General features: G+C 47.5%; 1 protein-coding gene across 4 annotated transcripts in view; it reads left to right on the forward strand.

Annotated features, from left to right (window-relative positions):
• Positions 1–18417, forward strand: part of IRAK2 (interleukin 1 receptor associated kinase 2) — a 66508-nt gene that overhangs the window by 25813 nt on the left and 22278 nt on the right. For all 4 annotated transcript variants that reach the window (XM_036869384.1, XM_036869383.1, XM_036869385.1 and 1 more), the window contains exons 3-6: positions 8840–8986; positions 15252–15343; positions 16841–17035; positions 17118–17182. In XM_036869384.1, the coding sequence (XP_036725279.1) occupies positions 8840–8986; positions 15252–15343; positions 16841–17035; positions 17118–17182 (499 nt within the window). The remainder of the gene's footprint in view (positions 1–8839; positions 8987–15251; positions 15344–16840; positions 17036–17117; positions 17183–18417) is intronic.

An 18417-nucleotide genomic window follows, 5' to 3' on the forward strand; every position in this document is an offset into this window, starting at 1 on the left:
GGAATGTCCTATAAATATCAATTAAATCTATCTGGTCTATTGTGTTATTTAAAGCTTCTGTTTCCTTATTTATTTTCATTTTGGATGACCTGTCCATTGGTGTAAGTGAGGTGTTAAAGTCCCCCACTATGATTGTGTTACTGTCAATTTCCTCCATTATAGCTGTTAGCAGTTGCCTTATGTATTGAGGTGCTCCTATGTTGGGTGCATATATATTTATAATTGTTATATCTTCTTCTTGGATTGATCCCTGGATCATTATGTAGTGTCCTTCCTTGTCTCTTGTAACATTCTTTATTTTAAAGTCTATTTTATCTGATATGAGTATAGCTACTCCAGCTTTCTTTTGATTTCCATTTGCATGGAATATCTTTTTCCATCCCCTCACTTTCAGTCTGTATGTGTCCCTAGGTCTAAATTGGGTCTCTTGTAGACAGCATATATATGGGTCTTGTTTTTGTATCCATTCAGCCAGTCTATGTCTTTTGGTTGGGGCATTTAATCCATTCACGTTTAAGGTAATTATCGATATGTATGTTCCTATGACCATTTTCTTAATTGTTTTGGGTTTGTTTTTGTAGGTCCTTTTCTTCTCTTGTGTTTCCCACTTAGAGAAGTTCCTTTAGCATTTGTTGTAGAGCTGGTTTGGTGGTGCTGAATTCTCTTAGCTTTTGCTTGTCTGTAAAGCTTTTGATTTCTCCATCAAATCTAAATGAGATCCTTGCCGGGTAGAGTAATCTTGGTTGTAGGTTCTTCCCTTTCATCACTTTAAATATATCATGCCACTCCCTTCTGGCTTACAGAGTTTATGCTGAGAAATCAGCTGTTAACCTTATGGGAGTTCCCTTGTATGTTATTTGTCGTTTTTCCCTTGCTGCTTTCAATAATTTTTCTTTGTCTTTAATTTTTGCCACTTTGATTACTATGTGTCTCGGCGTGTTTCTCCTTGGGTTTATCCTGTATGGGACTCTCTGCGCTTCCCTGGACTTGGGTGGCTATTTCCTTTCCCATGTTAGGGAAGTTTTCGACTATAATCTCTTCAAATATTTTCTCTGGTTCTTTCTCTCTCTCTTCACCTTCTGGGACCCCTATAATGCGAATGTTGTTGCGTTTAATGTTGTCCCAGAGGTCTCTTAGGCTGTCTTCATTTCTTTTCATTCTTTTTTCTTTAGTCTGTTCCGCAGCAGTGAATTCCACCATTCTGTCTTCCAGGTCACTTATCCGTTCTTCTGCCTCAGTTATTCTGCTATTGATTCCTTCTAGTGTAGTTTTCATTTCAGTTATTGTATTGTTCATCTCTGTTTGTTTGTTCTTTAATTCTTCTAGGTCTTTGTTAATCATTTCTTGCATCTTCTCAATCTTTGCCTCCATTCTTATTCCGAGGTCCTGGATCATCTTCACTATCATTATTCTGAATTCTTTTTCTGGAAGGTTGCCTATCTCCACTTCATTTAGTTGTTTTTCTGGGATTTTTTCTTGTTCCTTCATCTGGTACATAGCCCTCTGCCTTTTCATCTTGTCTATCTTTCTGTAACTGTGGTTTTTGGTCCACAGGCTGCAGGATTGTAGTTTTTCTTGCTTCTGCTGTCTGCCCTCTGGCGGTTGAGGCTATCTAAGAGGCTTGATGGGAGGCTCTGGTGGTGGGTAGAGCTCCGATTAGGTCTTAAGACAGGTCATGCCCTCTTATTTGCCTGACTTCCTGTCTCGCTTGAGTTGGGAGTTTTGAGTGGTTTGTGTATGTGGACTTTGGATGCCCAGGAAGGTTGAGCCCCAGGGATTGGGAGGGAAAGGAAAAGGAAAAGAGAGGGTCCAGAAAGCTCTTTTTGTCTTGATATGGCCAGCTGGCACCTAAGTTCTTTAGTTAGGGATGAATCACTTTCATTTGCTCTAGAAGGTATCTGTTTCAGCCACATGAGTCAGAATAAATGCAAAGAATAAAAACAGATATATAAATATTACCTCACTGTTTACTTTGAGGGCTGAGAAGAGTGGGGGGAATTCCAGACTGTGCTCACTGGGGAAAGACCTTGCCGGCAGCTGGAGTCCCCTCTGCTCAAGCGTGTGGCTCCTGGATTTGCCACTGTGTTAAATGTTCCCAGGCTGCCAGCCGGCGAGGAGAACCCAGGCCCCTCTGCCAAGGGCCCAGCACACATAAGCCTTTTGACCAAAGGAAGCGGGGCCTCAATAAACAAAATGTAAATAAGAGAACTATTTCAGGTTTCACTTTACTGAAGTATAACCTAGAGAGGGCAACTGGGCTTTCTCCCCGGAGGTATCCTCTGAATTCAATAGGCCACACCTATGGGAAAGCACTTAGGACAAAAAAAAAAGCCTGACCTAGACTCAGGGGTGATGATCCTAATGATAATAAATTACAATAGTAGCTTATAACTGTTGAGCACTGACTTATTTCATCATCTCTGGGGGTGCAGGGTACAGTTCCTCGTCCCACTTGTCAGATGAGACTTGGCGCGTTTCCCTTGCCTGTGAGCCTGGCTGCGGTGTGCATGGCGGGCTGGAAGCCCTGAGTTCATCTTTGGGCTCCACAACACATGTGATTTGTGCTCATTAGAGAGAGTGGGGCATCTTGAAAATACAAAGCAGAGAGAAAAAGGAATCAGGCCCATCGTCCCCTGGGAACCGTGGAGAGAGCACAGAGAAATACTTTTGCCCCCTTTCTCTGCCTCCTGGTGCCAGAAACTCAACCCTCATCCCTCCGGGTTAAGCCAGTTGTTCTCAGCCTCACCTAGGGAACTTTTGAAAGCATCCAGACTCTGATTTAATTGATCTGAGAACCAATACATCAACCCCTTGGTGCCCACAGACACTGAAGCTGTTATTTCGAGCACTGGCATCCCCTCCTGTCCCTAGGGGCACTGGCAGGGAGAACTCCATACCGCCTGTCCTCCTGTGTGTGACCAGGCTGGCTGCCAACGGACACAGCGGGCGGAAGCAGGTCTAGCTGGGCTTCTGTATTACTCATCTCCACGGCCACTGCACCTTCAAGGCCCTGCCACTGCCCACTGAGAGTCATGTGTCCATTAGAGGGTATTTTTTCTTTTTTTTTTTTTTGGCTGCATTGGGTCTTCAGTTTTGCGCGCGCGTGGGCTTTCTCTAGTTGCAGGCAGCGGGGCCTACTCTTTGTTGTGGTGCGCGGACTTCTCGTTGCAGTGGCTTCTCTTGTTGCGGAGCAGGGGCTCTAGGCTCGCAGGCTTCAGTAGTTGTGGCACGTGGGCTCAGTAGTTGTGGCTCGCGGGTTCTAGAGCGCAGGCTCAGTAGTTGTGGTGCACGGGTTTAGTTGCTCCGCGGCATGTGGGATCTTCCTGGACCAGGGATCGAACCCGTGTTCCCTGCTTTGGCAGGTGGATTCTTAACCACTGCGCCACCAGGGAAGTCCCTGTTAGAGGGTTTAAACTGTTGGATACAGCCATCCACCCCATTTGCTTCCTTCAGAGACCCTAAGTTGGGATCAGAGGTTCTTTTGGGTAGGGAGAGAGGACAGAGGTCAGAGGATGACTATGTCACAGTTTGTGTCCTGGCCTTGGCCCAGCTGCTTTTTGTATCTGGTCCCACTGAGTCCTGGGACTGTTCTGGGACAGAGGGGTTATAATTATTCTGACTCCACAGAAGATGCAAATGAAGCTCAGAGGGTTAAGAAATCTGTCCTTGGGCGTACAGCTAGGATTAGAAAGGCTGGCTCTGGAAGCTTCCCCACACTTGCTCTCGCTTCTACTCTGTGATCACAATTCTTATTTTTGGATCTCATGATCCTGCAGAATTAACTTTATGCATGGAATCTTTGTGAGAATGTAATTCCAGCGGAAAAAAGAGTGCTGTCCTGGAAGCATGAGGCTGCTCCCGTATATCAGTCATAGGAATAAATGATGTAACCGGCTTGCTTTTTGGTCTTGGCCTTGGCAGACAGGAAACTCACAGGAAACTCGTGAGATTTAAAGCTCGTCACGACCCTTTTTCATGAACATTTTGTCCTCCTTTGCTCCATCCTGCCCTCGATGTTCTATTTTTATTTCAACGGCATTCTGGTTTATGTACCGGCCCAAAGGAGTGGTGTTGTATCCGCTCAGCTATCATGGGTCAGCTTCCAGGCATTAAGGGCAGAAAAGCCACAGTTTCTCCCTCTTCTGGGTTTGCTGTGGAAAAAGAGGCAAGCAAAGGCCTGCCCTGCGCCTTCCAACTAAGATCGGGCACCAGCAACCTAAGAGTCAAAATGAAGATGTGTCCTGTTTATGCCTCTTATTTATTGTCTGCATCTGAAAACCCACAGAGGGCTGAAACGGGGATTTCACAGGAAACTGAAGCTTGTCATCTGATTGTTACTGCAGGCCTGACGTTGACCTCTGTGGCTGGGTGGGGCCCTCGTGTGTGACTAGGTGGGAGGGGGCGCTGCAGCAGAAACGCGCTGACAAGCTCCGTCTCAGGCTGGAGCCTCCGCCGGTGCCGGTGCCGATGCCTCAGGATTGTTCCCTCCTCGGGCGGGCACGTGCCCCAATCCCACATGTTTGCATGGACCACGGTGCCCGCTGTAGGCCCCTGCCTGTCACTGCAGACTCACCTTAGGTTGAGTACATAATGAAGCCTTTTCTGTCCCCTGTTGGTGGAGGCCAGGGAGGTCAGCCACAAATGGGTGGGTGGCTTTGGTATTCCTGCCACGTAAGTCTTGATGGAGAGGCAAAGATCTGTGCAGAAAGGGAAAGAAAAAAGGAATAGGACACTGAAGTTAGGTCAGGCCGGGACGGTCACCTTCACTTCCATTTGTCTGATGACGAAACAGGCTCAGCCGGGCCTTGCATGGAGGAAAGTGCTGCTTATTCTGGGGACGCAGGCAGTTGGGGTGCACGTGGCACCTTTAGAAGCTGATGCAGCCAGGAGCACCTCCTACTGTGGTGGGCTGTCTGGGGTCCCCTTCACCAGCAGGCCCGGCCTGCCTGACGTGAGGGGAGCTGGGGCCGCTTAGGGATCACATCTGCCCTTGTGTCTCATACACAGATGTCATCATGAGGATGGCGTGGACGTGGCCCTTTGAGGTACACGGGTGGGACCCCAACTGAGGCAGTTGGTGGAGGGAGGGTGCGTCCAGGGGCCGTCTCCCCGGGCCAGAGAGGGGAGGGCAGGGGGGAAGAGGGCTCAGAGTGGCATGGGGACCCCTTCCTCCTGGGGTCTTTGCTTCTGCCCTGGATCTGCTCACGAGTCAGCCTTCACTGCCAGTGACTCTCACCGGCAAAGCTGTCACTGCACGAGGGATGGTGTCACCCTGTGCCTGTGGAGAGCAGTGCATTACATGAGCAGAGATGCGGGAGTCTGTGCGTCCTGCCGGCAGGGCTGCCCTTGGGGAGGAGCCTCGCTTCTGGGATCCCAGTTTGGGCCAGAAGGGCCTCTCCCTGAGGCGATTGGGTTGGGGGTGTGTGGTGGCTGAGGACCCCAGGTGGGGAGAAACGAAGTGTGTGTCCTCCGGGGTCCCCACAGGGGACGTAAATCCTGCTCACAGCCATTGGTTCTGGGAGGGGACCCCGCCTCCCTGAGCTTCCGTTTCCCTCCTTGCTACCCCTAGGGTTGGGGTGAGGACACACACAGTGAAGGTGTCAAGGGCACGTCCTGGACAATCAGCGGCAAAATCCAGGAGCGAGCGGGCCCTGCATCTGCTGCTCACCTGCTTTCTGGCTACTCACCCTCTTCGGAAGACTCCGTTCTAGTCCCCGTTTGAGCAAGCTTGCTTACTGACTTTTTTCTTAAGAAACAATTTACTGTGCAACTGATACATACATGATCATTGTTGAAAGATTCTGCCAAATGCAAATAACCCCCCAACCCACAATTATACAATCCTTGATAATCACACCATCCAGAAATGTTCACAGTTAGCATTTCCTCTATGTTCTTCAGGTTCTTTTTCTCTTCATATGTAGATGTCTTCTATACTTTTACACATATTTTACAAAAAAAAAAAAACCTGGGTACCACATTATATATCCTCTTTCATTGTCAGTCAACAATATATTGGTGGTTGCCAGAGGTGGAGCGGGGGCCCAAAATGGGTGAAGAGGGTCAAAAGGCAGAACTTCCGGTTACAAGATAAATTACGTACAGGGCATGTAATGTGCGGCATGGTGACTGTAGTTAACAATACTGTATTTTGCATAGTTGTAAGTTGCTAAGAGGGTAGACCTTAAAAGTTCTCATCACAAGAAAAAATTTGTAACTATGTGTGGTGATGGATGTTAACTAGACTTATTGTGATGATCATTTCACAATACATACAAATATCAAATCATTATGATATATACCTGAAACTAATATAATGTTCTATGTCACTTATATCTCAATTAAAAAAATATATTGACACCTCTCCATATCATGGATATCCACATACATCTTTTTAGTTACTATTAAAGTGAAAAAATAAAAAACTCACACAGGTCAAAATATTTAAATGAATAAATTCATAGAGACAGAAGGTAGAATGGTGGTTGCCAGGGGCTGGAGGAGCGGAGAGTGGGAGTTACTGTTTAATGAGGGCAGAGTTTCAGTTTGGGAAGATGAAAAAGTTCTGGAGATGGATGATGGTGGTGGTTGGACAGTGGTGTGAATGCACGCAGTGCCACTGAACTGTAGACTTTAAAATGATTAAGATGATGAATTTCACGTTAAATGTATTTTACCACAATTTAAAAAAACAAATACAGTAAAACAACAAAAAAGTGTAAATGATTCAGAGTTGTGTTAAATGAAAACGGAAAGACTCCCAAACTATGCTCCTTACACCCACTCTGGGCTGTTTAAGAGGTGACCCGGTATATTAAAAATATGATAACAATACCACCAATGAAGTTCCCATGTTTTGAGCTAATTGGTTAACATGTGCTATCTCCCTTAGTCTCATGGAAGTTATCCAAAGCAAACACAGCTGGGAGGTGAGGGAGCTGGTGTCAGGCCAGAGCCTCGACTCTGAACAGCTAAGCTCTGCTACTTCTTTTATAAGATAGTTCCATTTGAAAGAACAGTATGTCAGCAAAGGAAACAAGGAAAAAGTCACCCACTGTCCCCCATTTGGCCTTCTGGTTACTTTTGTGCATTCCCTCTGGCCTTTCCTCACTTGCTCGTACCCTTTGTCCTGCTTTTCCTCAGTCGGGGCCCATCTGCAGAGGGGGGAGTAGGGATGCTGAGGACAGTGGCCATGTGAGTGGTTCTACCGGACGGATGACCGCGAAACCAGCCCCAGGTTTGAATCCCATCAGCTGTTTGACTTGGGACAAACCATTTTACCTGTCTGAGCCTCAATATGCTCAAAAATAAAATGCAGAGAATTCTGCTAACCATCAGAAGTTGTCAAGAAAATCAAATAAATCTGCGTCGTGCCATACACACTGTAGTGCCATTCGCTGAGGCGTTGCTAATATTGTTCTTGTCCCAAAGCTTGGATTTGAGAAGCTTGGTCCCGTGGTGACGATCGGTTTTGTTGAGAGAGAGAGACACACTGTTTACCTGTTGGAATAAGTGCTCCTGGAGACTCATAGGCTGGAGGTGTTTTGTCTCAGCCCCACCTAGTGCCCATGTGAGAGTGAGCAAGTGGGCTGGCCTTCCCCGAACTTCAGTGCCCTCTGTTTTTTCGGTTCTCAAACATGGGTCCACCTCTGACCACCAGAGGGTGAAGGGCCTTGAATGCAGGGCTGTAGAATTTGGACTTGGTCTGGGAGGCAGTGGGGAGATAGGAGGATTCATGTGAAGAGTGTGTGCCTTATCCTGCCAGTGGGGAGTCATAAAGGCTTTAAGCAGGGAGATGGTGAGGCCAGGTCTGTATTTTAGCAAGATGCAGCCTGGGGAGGGCTCTGGAGGCCACTGGAGCTGGAGGCCGGGACCATCCTGGAGAGAGGATGGCAGTGGTGGGGGGAAGGGAGAGGAAACCGGTTCACTCGGAGCAGGCTCTGTGGAAGCTGGTGGAGACACACCCTCTGGCACCTTTGGGGTTTTTCCCAATTCAATGCAAAGAGGAAGTGATTACTCTCAAAAAACAGGTGACCTCCACCCAGGCTCTTTCAGCCGGTCCTGCCTGCCCAGGCTGTGTGATCTCAGACAAGGCACTTAACCTGCTCAGGCCTCAGGGTCCTCATCTCCACCAGGCTGCAGTGAAGGACCTTGTGAGGATTGCATGCGTGCAGAGCTGGGCCTGGCCGCGCATCGTGCATTGTCGGCTGGCAGTTGACGTGGCTGCTATTTTCAGGCTTCCCATCTCTAAAACAGGGAAGGATGCACATGTCCCCACTGCTCTTGGAAGGGAAAGCTGGAGGACTGCCAGTACTTTTATATTTAGGGGCTCGATTTAGGGACTCAGCTGGGTGGAGATCTTTGACTTCCCCACATGTTCAGGGAACCGTGTGGTCTGCAGAGGCCTTTCATGTCTGCACTCTCATTCCCCCCTCCCAACAGCCCTGTGAGGGAGGCAAGCAGATGTTATCATGATGATCATCTCTGTTTCATAGGTGAGGAAACAGGCTCAGAGAAGGAAAGTGAGTTGTCTAAGGTCACACAGTGGGTAGGATCGGAAGCCAGGTGTGTCTGAGAGAGTGTCTCAGCTGGACGATTGTCAGGTCCAAGAGCTACACCTTACACATGGGGAGGCCGAGGCCCAGAGGGGAAAACAACTCTCGGGGGCACATCGTGAACTTGAGGCGGAGCCAAGCCTCTGATCCAGGTCTCTGACTTCTGGACCCAGCCTGTCGACGGCTAGCCCCCTTCATTGAATGATAATAGCTTTCTTTCTTCCCAGACGGCTAGCCCCCTTCATTGAATGATAATAGCTTTCTTTCTTCCCACCTCGTTTCAGGGAAGTCAGTTCCTGAAATCAAGTCTTCCATCCCAGACTTCTTGGATACCGTGAAGCCAGGAAAGCCTTTGGCAGCTTCTGTAAGAAACGCTGAGGATGAACAAGAAACGGAGCAGCCTATGAGGCCAGCCACCTTTCCAGGCCCAGGTGATTTTAATTAAACTTAATTTTTTAATTTAAAGAAGATTTATTTAAGGAAATGTTTTATCTATAAAGATATTTAGCTCAGCATATAATAGCAAAAAATTGGAAACAACAAATGTGGATGGCAAAATTAACCACAGATGGTGGTAACAATAAAATCCTGCTGGCAATGATGTAGGTCTGTATACATACATGGAAATATGCTCACGATATACTGAGTTTAAAAAGTTAAAATGTCAGACGACAAAAGGATATATACCGTCTATTACCTTTTTTTTTTTTTTGGTTTCTCTGCACGGCATGTGGGATCTTAGTTACCTGACCAGGGATTGAACCTGTGCCCCCTGCAGTGGAAACGTGGATTCCTAACCACTGGACCACAAGGGAATTCCCAGCGAGGTGAATTTTAATTATTATTATTAATTTTTTTTTTTTTGGCTGTGCTGCGCAGCTGGTGGGAATCTTAGTTCCCCAACCAGGGGTTGAACCCGTGCCCCCTGCAGTGGAAGCGCGGAGTCTTAACCACTGGACCGCCAGGGAAGTTGCCCATTTTTGTAAAAAGAAAAAAGAAACTCAGTAACTGGGGGCTTTCTATGTGCCAGACACTGTTCTAAGCCCTTCAAGAAGTTGAGCTATGTAACCCTCAACTAACTGTATGAGTTTGGTATTGTTTTTCTCCCCATTTCACAGATGAGGAAAATGAAGCACAGAGAGGTTAAACAGCCTGCCAAGGTCATACGTTACGGGGCCCAGGTATTTTACCTGTGGTTCCCCAAGCCCCCAGCACAGGCATCTGAGCCATGTGATTTGAACGCTTATACCCTCAACCGCTGCACACACCCCTACCCCAAAGCCTCTCAGCCCACTTCAGCTTTGTCTCCATCCCCTTGTGCGCAGGGAAGGGCTCGGGGACAGTTTGCCAAATGATGGAAGGACTCAGCCAGCGGGTAACTTCCCGAGGGGTACCCGCTCCTCATGCCGTCCTCCCCACCTCTCCCCCGGAGCCCCGCCCACCTTCTGCTCTCCTGCAGCCTCATGAGTGGAAAGCCGGAGACCCCAAATCCATGAAACCTCCCAAACCCATTGACGTGGCTCCCAAAGCCAGGGTCAGCGTCAGCTGAGAGGCGCGTGCACGGGCTTTTGCATCAGGCAGACCCATATTTGAATTCCAACTCTGCCCTTTCCAGCAAGAGAATGACTTAGCCTCTCTGTACCTCGTTTTCTTCATCTATAAAATGCGCATAATAATAGAATAATAGTTCCTGACCACCTACATCATCGTGTGTGGTTAGGAATCATACACCTTGGTGTTGCCACCACGTAGGTGCTCATTAAACGTTAGCCGATATTAGGAACATTCCAGGCACCCCAGATAGGTTGAGTCTGGAAAGTTAATCCTAGACCAAGGAGTCTAAATTATTTCCTGTAGCTAAAGAGTTTAAAAAAAAAAAAAAAGAGCAGAACTTTGATCAGCAATTAAAGATAAGGGGAAATGGTCCTAAAGCTAATATGATACTGATCGATGGCCAATGGGAAAGATAATAATAAAATAGGGAAATTCGAGGGGAGTGTGGTGAAGCTGGAGGAGGTTACTGGTATAGCAGCTTCTTCAGAGGTTCCTTATCTAGGCTGCCATGAAAACAAGCATCATATGTGTCTGCCAGCCTTTGCACCTTTCGCTTTCTTGAATGGCACTTGGGAGGACGTGTGCCCAGACAGGTCAGGACGATAAATAGAATCTGTAGACAGAGACAGGAAGTTGATTGTCTCTCTTTGCCCAAACTAAAAATAAGGGCATCATCATTAATTTCATCAGATAACCCAAAGCCAGTCTTTTCTTGGGAAAACCCAAGGTTCCATTGGGCCCAAAGTTCCAGCTGATTATCTCGTAAGAGTGGAGAACGTGGAGGCAGAGGTGGCTGGGGAGGAGGGCACAGACAGGTAGGAATGGTGCCGGCTGTCACTGAATCAGCCTGACCACCCAGGGAGGGGGCTCTTGATAGCTGGGGAAGGAGACATAGCCTGCCAAAGCTCCATGGCTGAGCAAGCGGTGGGACCGGGATTCAGCTCAGGTGAATTGTTCCAGAGCCCACGTCCTAATCTCCGTAGTGGGGAGAGACATGGAGAAGGAAAATACACGAGCAGATGAGCCATGGACAGGTTCTAAGCACCTCCTTAAACAGATTCTCAAAGCTAGATTTCAGATAAATGGGCTCTGAGTGGCTGAAATAACTGTCGCAAAGCCTTACCTATGGGAGAGGCCATCGTCTGTCCATCAGAATTGATTTAATCTACACATAGTTTTACCAGCCTTGGTACCCCACGTATACCAGAGACTGATCTTTGTGCTTTATGCCGTGTCTTTTAATCTGGACAAGAACTCTACAAAGAATGGACTCTTACTGTTTTTTTGTTTTTTGGGTTTTTTTCTACATCTGAGAAAACTAAAGAAATGAAGCACAACCCACCCAAGGTCAAATCTTTAGCAATGACTTGAGCCAGGACTTGAGCTCAGTTCTGTCTGCTGCCAAGAAAGAGATGGGGAAGCTGTAGAGGCCAACCCACTGCCAGCCACAGGGCAGGATCCAGAAAACCCCAAATGAGATACAGCACCATTGCGTGTTCTTTGTTCCTGCCTGCAGTGACGCAACTCAGCAGGACAAGATTTGGTGCATTCTGCTTGAGAAGGCAAACGTTTTAGAAAGATTTCTGTGGGAAATGGCACCGTGAAGGGTTAACTCTTAGTGTTTTGGAAATGACATTTGTGTAGGCCACTGTCTTCCCTGGCCCAGGCCTTCCATGAGTGGAAGCAAGGGCTAGTTCTTATCTGATTTCTCAGCCTTGCGGTATTGGTTCAAATTCCACTCCCTCCCCCCGCCCCCCCTCCGCAAACCACAGGGATAAATAGACTCAACCACCCCTAGTAGCCCTCCTGTGTCACAAGAGCAGACCTCAGCGATCCCCCCACACTGAGAGGCCCGGTGCAGCCCCCAGAGCAAACCCCAGGCATCAATCAGACCAGGGAATCATGGCTGGGTGAGGCCAGCGCTGACCTTGGCCTAGCTGGGCAGTGCGAGAGGATGAGGGACCGTGTGTGCAGCCTGCTCTGAGGTCAGCCCCGAGGCGGGGAGGGCAGATAGAGCAGAACTCCAGGAAAGAAGCAGGAGGGCAGTCAAGGTGGCCTGGAACAGCGGTTCCCAGAGTGTAGAGACTCTGTCCCCAGTGGTACGTGGAACACGGGTGTTAGAGAATATATCACATGCACAAAAACTAGGGATTTCAAGGCTGAATATGTAATACGTGAACGGGAGTGGATTGAAAGAAAACATCAGGTAACTCATTGAGGAGCAGCACAGACACACGGCCATCACCTAGGAGATGGATGACTGACCACAGTTTGGGTCACTCAGGCCAAGGGTCTCGAGCCGAGCCCAAGAGAAGGCAGGGCAAGGGCGGAGGCCTCCACCGCTGGAGCAGCAGTGGCCTGGAGCCTTACCGCAAGGCAGTCTCCCCTCCGCACCCAGTCACCAGGGGTGGGGAGTCGGGGTGGGAGCAGCCTTGGGAAGCGCGGCCCGGGTGCATGCGGATGCGCGGATGGGTTTAAGTGAACAGCTGGGCTCTGGCCGGTTACAGGGCTGCCAGCTGGTCTGTAGCACGTTGATGGTTTTATTTATTTTGCTTTTTATTTTACCTTTTTGTTTTTTTAATTGAAGTATAGTTGATTTACAATGTTGTGTTCATTTCAGGTGTACAGCAAAGTGATTCAGTTATATATATATATATATATATATATATATATTCTTTTTCAGATTCTTTTCCCTACAGGTTATTACAAAATATTGAGTATAGTTCCCTGGGCTATACAGTAGATCCTTGTTGGTTATCTCTTTTATATATAGTAGGGTGTATCTGTTAATCCCAAACTCCTAATTTATCTCTCCCTCACCCTTTCCCCTTTGGTAACCATAAGTTTGTTTTCTATGTCTGTGGATCTATTGCTGTTTTGTATGTAAGTTCATTTGTATCATTTTTTTTTAGATTCTACATGTAAGTGATATATGCTAATTGTCTGCCTGGCTTACTTCACTTAGTATGATAATCTCTAGGTCCATTCATGTTGCTGCAAATGGCATTATTTCATTTTTTTTAATGGCTGAGTAATATTCCGTTGTATAAATATGCCACATCTTCTTTATCCATTTATTCTGGTTTTATTTTTTCCTTTTTTTGCCAAAGGTTTAATTCCCGTGTCTGAGCTATAGCTCTTACCCTGAAGCTCAGTTTATATATTTAAAAAATTTTTTTGGCTGCGTTGGGTCTTTGTTGCTGTGCGTGGGCTTTCTCTAGTTGCGGCGAGCGGGGGCTACTCTTTGTTGCGGTGCACGGGCTTCTCATTGCGGTGGCCCCTCTTGTTGCGGAGCTCTGGGCTCTAGGCACGTGGGCTTCAGTAGTTGTGGCATGTGGGCTCAGTAGTTGTGGCGCACTGGTTTAGTTGCTACGCGGCATGTGGGATCTTCCCAGATCAGAGATCGAACCCGTGTCCCCCTGAATTGACAGGCGGATTCTTAACCACTGCGCCACCAGGGAAGTCCAAAGGTCAGTTTAAGTTGTAGTGCACTGAGAGACAAAGAGGGTGTGTGTGAATGTGTGTGCGCACCTGTGTATTTTGGGGAGAGGTGTTTATTGTTAGTACCCCATTCTGGGGGTTGCTGGTGCAGTGTGGGTGTATCAGCACGGTACCTTCTCAAGTGTAGTCCTTTCAAATATCGCCAATGCTGGAAAATGTGGAAAAAAGAAAACAAACAAACAAAAGACTCTAGGAGCAACAGACAACGCAGGGAGAGAGGCTTAGGGTGGCCCCTCCTCTGAGAGGATGAAAGAGCCTCAGGCTTTCTATCAGGTGAGTTTTGTTTTATCAGCTGCCTTGGTTAATAGTTTTGGAAGGCTGATTCTAGTTTCACCATGGTGCTATTTTCAGTATTCTGAATTAATTTTTTTTATGGTCAAAGGTCCACATTAATAACTCCTTTCTGGATGAGGTAAGCCAGAAATACTTGAAACAGGTGGATTTGGCCAGCAACCCTCGGGTCAAAGTCAGTTTCCCTTGGAAGGGCCGGCCCCCTGTTATTCAGAGGCCAGCCCTGCAGTAGGGCCACTTGGGTATTTCCAACAGTGACATCTGAAGCTTCAGGCTTCTGGTCAAGGTCCACTTTCATGTGGGTCAGCTACGTGGCCTGTCTTGTTCCCGGCCTGCACCTGCTCTGACCTGCAGACCCCAGACTGCCCCATTAGTCTTCAGATTAATCTTCACGTGGTGCCTGGTGAAGACATGTCACCCTCTTTAACCTGACTTTTCCCTGACCCTGAACTACTTACTCTTCAAGCCACCTCTCTTGTGAATCTTCTGCATTCACTAAGGGATTAAGAGCACAGACTCTGGAGCCACTGACTGGGTGCCCTTGGAAAGGTTGGGTCACCCCTCCGTGCCTTAGTTTCACCACCTGTAAAGAGTAGATGATACTGGCATCTGTCTCCTGGGGCTATTATGAGTGTGAAATGAGTTAGCTCAGGGAAGCATTGGCACTGCTGTCAGTGTTTGCTAACTAAGCGTGCCCGGAATGTTTACCACACGCCTGGGCTTTCCTGCTGCCACACCTCCTTGTGGGCCGGTTCCACGGCCTCGGTGCCCTCCCTACGTCATAGCTACTTGTTGCAAATGTTTTCCCCGTTTTGAAGCTCAGGTCAAGTGTTCCTTCCTCTGTGAAGCTCTCCTTGATCTCCCAACCCACTAAGGCAGGCTTCTCCTGCCTCTGCCCTGGGAGGCTGGTTATTGCCATTCCAGCTGCCATGGAGGTTTATGGAAGTTAGGCTCTGTAGCTAATGCACCTGTGTCCTTCTCTGCTGCTTTTGTGGGAGGTGGCACAGTGTAGGGGTTAGAAGGCCCAAGGATCTCCATTTAAAGGCTGACTCTGCCACTTATCTCATCGTGGCCCTGGGCAAGTGGCCACCTCCAGTGCTTCCCTTTCTCCACCTGTCACACGGGGACTTTGTATAGGACCAACCCACAGGGCTGTCATAAGGCTTCCACGGGGTAACACTCGAGCAGCGGGTAGGCTGACGCCTGTGGTGTCAGGAAATGGCAGCTGTCATCATTGACAGTAAATGTTTGTGGAGTGAATGAGAGACTGACTGGGTCTGGGGACCAGGCCGGGACCCGCCCCTCCTTCCTCCAGTGGCTGTGGCCTGACCCACCGTCCCTCCTTTCCAGGGCCTGCTCCAGCCAGAGCCAGCCTCCCGGGCGCTGCTGAAGATGCCTCTCCTTCCGTAAAAACCGACCTGCCCGCCTCATCTGATTCAAAGGTAAATCCTCCACCCCCGAGCAGTAGCCCCCAGCTGTGACCCTCTCGCAAAAATGCAATGTGTTTATTCCTCGAGAACAGTTTGGGGGTTAGGGGTCAGGGTGAAGGGGAGAAGCGAGGCCCATGGAATTATTCTGAGCTTCTAAGACTCTAAGTGCTGGCCCTCGATAAATCAGGCGTGGGGAGAGGGTGCACTCTAGTTTTTAATGAGCTTTTCCATTATTTGTGTGTAAATGAGAGCTGATAATTGACATCTGCCTCCTCCCAAAATATCTTGGTTGCAGTAGTCAAAATGCCTCTCCTTCAACCTTTTTTCAACACAAAATATATCGGAGTTATCCTGAATTTTTAATGATTTGGGTCCAGGGTCACAAGTGACTTCTGTGAATCTTAAGCATTTTTGCCTTTCTAGGCCCTTTCTTTCATTTAAAAATATTACTTAAAATTATATTTTACGACTGCAACAGTATAAAGATGAACATAATCCAAGTTGGATTAAAAATTAAAACATTTTCTTCAACTTGAAAAGTTCATTTTTGTTCATCAGACTTCGAAAGAAATTACATTAAGATGTTTTCGTGGGCCCCTAAAAGTGTCTTGGGCAGAGTGCCTGGCGGGGAAGCCAGTGCTACATGGGTCTGGTTAGTGGAGCTCTTCCATAAAAGGGACTGTCACTTAAGCAGGCTTATTTATTTTTTAATAATTAATCATTTTCAAAGATGATTTAGTAATTAGAAGAATGATCATGGTATATAACGTTTAGAGAAAACACTGGAAATCAAAACGGCGGGTGCGGCATGGTCCCAATTTTTAAAAATAAATTCTTGTGTATCTAACTGGCAAGAATTACACTAAACTTTAATAGCAGTTAAGTGGCTAATGAGATCATGTATAATTAGCCCCCCCTCTAATTATCTAAAACTGTTTATAAGAGCACATATAACTTAAAAAAATGGAAGTTTATGTGCAGCTATTTTTAAGAAGAAAAGGGATTGATGCAGAGCTGCTTTTCTTTGGCTTACACAGGTTATGTGAACCTGTGTCCTGCTTCCCGGCATGTATACCGTGTGCAGGACCGGGGGCACAAGCCCAGCCATTGACCAGCTGTGTAAACTCACTTCAGTTCTTTGACCCCCTTGGTGCTCACCTTTGTAAACTGGGGGAAGAAAAAAAAAAAAAAAAGGAAACCTCCACCATGGGCCGGGAATACTCACATTTTAGTTAATCTTCAAAATTACCCTCCAGGGTATTATGGTTATCTTTATTTTTGCTGATGAGGAAATGAAGGCTCAGAGAGGTTAAGTAACTTGTCCAAGGTCACGGAGCAAGTTAGAAGCAGAGCTGGGATCTGTCCTTTTTGCCATCCCTCCTCACTGGATGAGATGATCCCCTTCACCCCTCAGCTCTGCTGTTCTAAGAGTCCCTGAGGTAGTAGGGAAAATAGTATTTTCCATATTAATTCCATATTAATCTCAGTCTCTTCTCTCTGAATTCCCAGGATTTTAGCACCTCCATTCCTAAGCAGGAGACACTTTTGAGCCTAGCTGATGACAGCCTTTTCTGGAGCGAGGTGGACGTGGTCCAGGCAACTGATAACTTCAACCCAAACCACAAAATCGGTGAGGGGACCTTTGCTGACATCTACAGAGGGCAAAGGCTCGGCACTCCATTCGTCTTCAAGAAGCTCAGAGAGGTGGGCACTTCTTGGTTTCCAGTAAGGGGTGGAGACTACATGGTGAGGCTAGATTTTCATGTTTCAGTGTCTTTTCCCACAGATGGCCTGTTCAGGTCCAGGATCAATTGAAAACTTCTTCCAGGCAGAGGTACAAATTTGTCATAGGTAAGCCTCCCCTTTGGAAAATACTTTGATAGTGATGACCGCTAACCTGTACATAGTGCTTCCTATGTGGCAGGCACGTTTTAAGCATTCTCTTTATGTGAACTCATTTAATCCTCACAAGACCCCTGTAACATGGCTACTATTATCACATTATTTCACACATGGGCAAATTGAGGCACAGAGACGTTAAGTGTCTTGTCCAAGATCACACAGCTAGTAGGTGGCAGAGCTGGAATGTGGTTGGTGGGTCTGGCTCCACGGGCCATGCTTTTTCTCTGTAGCCACTGTGTGCATGGATTAGAATTAGAAAAGAGCCTTGGCTCACTTGGCTCAACTCCTTCCTTCCGAGGAGGCGGGGTGGATAATCTGTTTTTGTCCCATTTTTTGAGATGGACAGAAACTTACTGATTCCAACTCTAATGGCAAATGATGACCCACAGGCTCAATCTGGCCCAGCCTGTGTTTTTATGGTCTGAGAGCTAGGGATGGATTTTACGTTTTTAAAGGGTTGAACAGGGACTTCCCTGGTGGCACAGTGGTTGAGAATCCGCCTGCCAATGCAGGGGACACGGGTTTGAGCCCTGGTCCCGGAAGATCCCACATGCTGCCGAGCAACTAGGCCCGTATGTCACAACTACTGAGCCTGTGCTCTAGAGCCTGTGCTCCGCAACAAGAGAAGCCACTGCAATGGGAAGCATGCGCACTGCAACGAAGAGTAGCCCCTGCTCACCACAACTAGGGAAAGCCTGCGCACAGCAACGAAGACACAACGCAGCCAAAAATAAATTAATTTTTAGCAAAAAGGGTTGAACAAAATAAAAAGATTATTTCATGACCCATGAAAAGTATATGAAATTCAGATGTCAGTGTCTTTAATGAGGGTTTTATTGGAACCCAGCCACGCTCATTTATTTCTGTGTCGTCTGTGGCTGCTTTGCATGATCCTGCAGCAGAGGCCAGATGGCCTGCAATGGCTAGTATTTACTTTATAGAGAACTTTTGCTTACCTCTGGTTTTGAGCAGTAAGGACCTTCAGAAGTCATCCTCAGGGGGCTTCCCTGGGGGCACAGTGGTTAAGAATCCATCTGCCAATGCAGGGGACACGGGTTCGAGCCCTGGGCCGGGAAGATCCCACATGCCGCGGAGCAACGAAGCCCGTGTACCACAACTACTGAGCCTGTGCACCTAGAGCCTGTGCTCCGCAACAAGAGAAGCCACCACAATAAGAAGCCCAT

The sequence above is a fragment of the Balaenoptera musculus genome, chromosome 11 (genome assembly GCF_009873245.2).
Source record: "Balaenoptera musculus isolate JJ_BM4_2016_0621 chromosome 11, mBalMus1.pri.v3, whole genome shotgun sequence".
Lineage (NCBI taxonomy): Eukaryota > Metazoa > Chordata > Mammalia > Artiodactyla > Balaenopteridae > Balaenoptera > Balaenoptera musculus.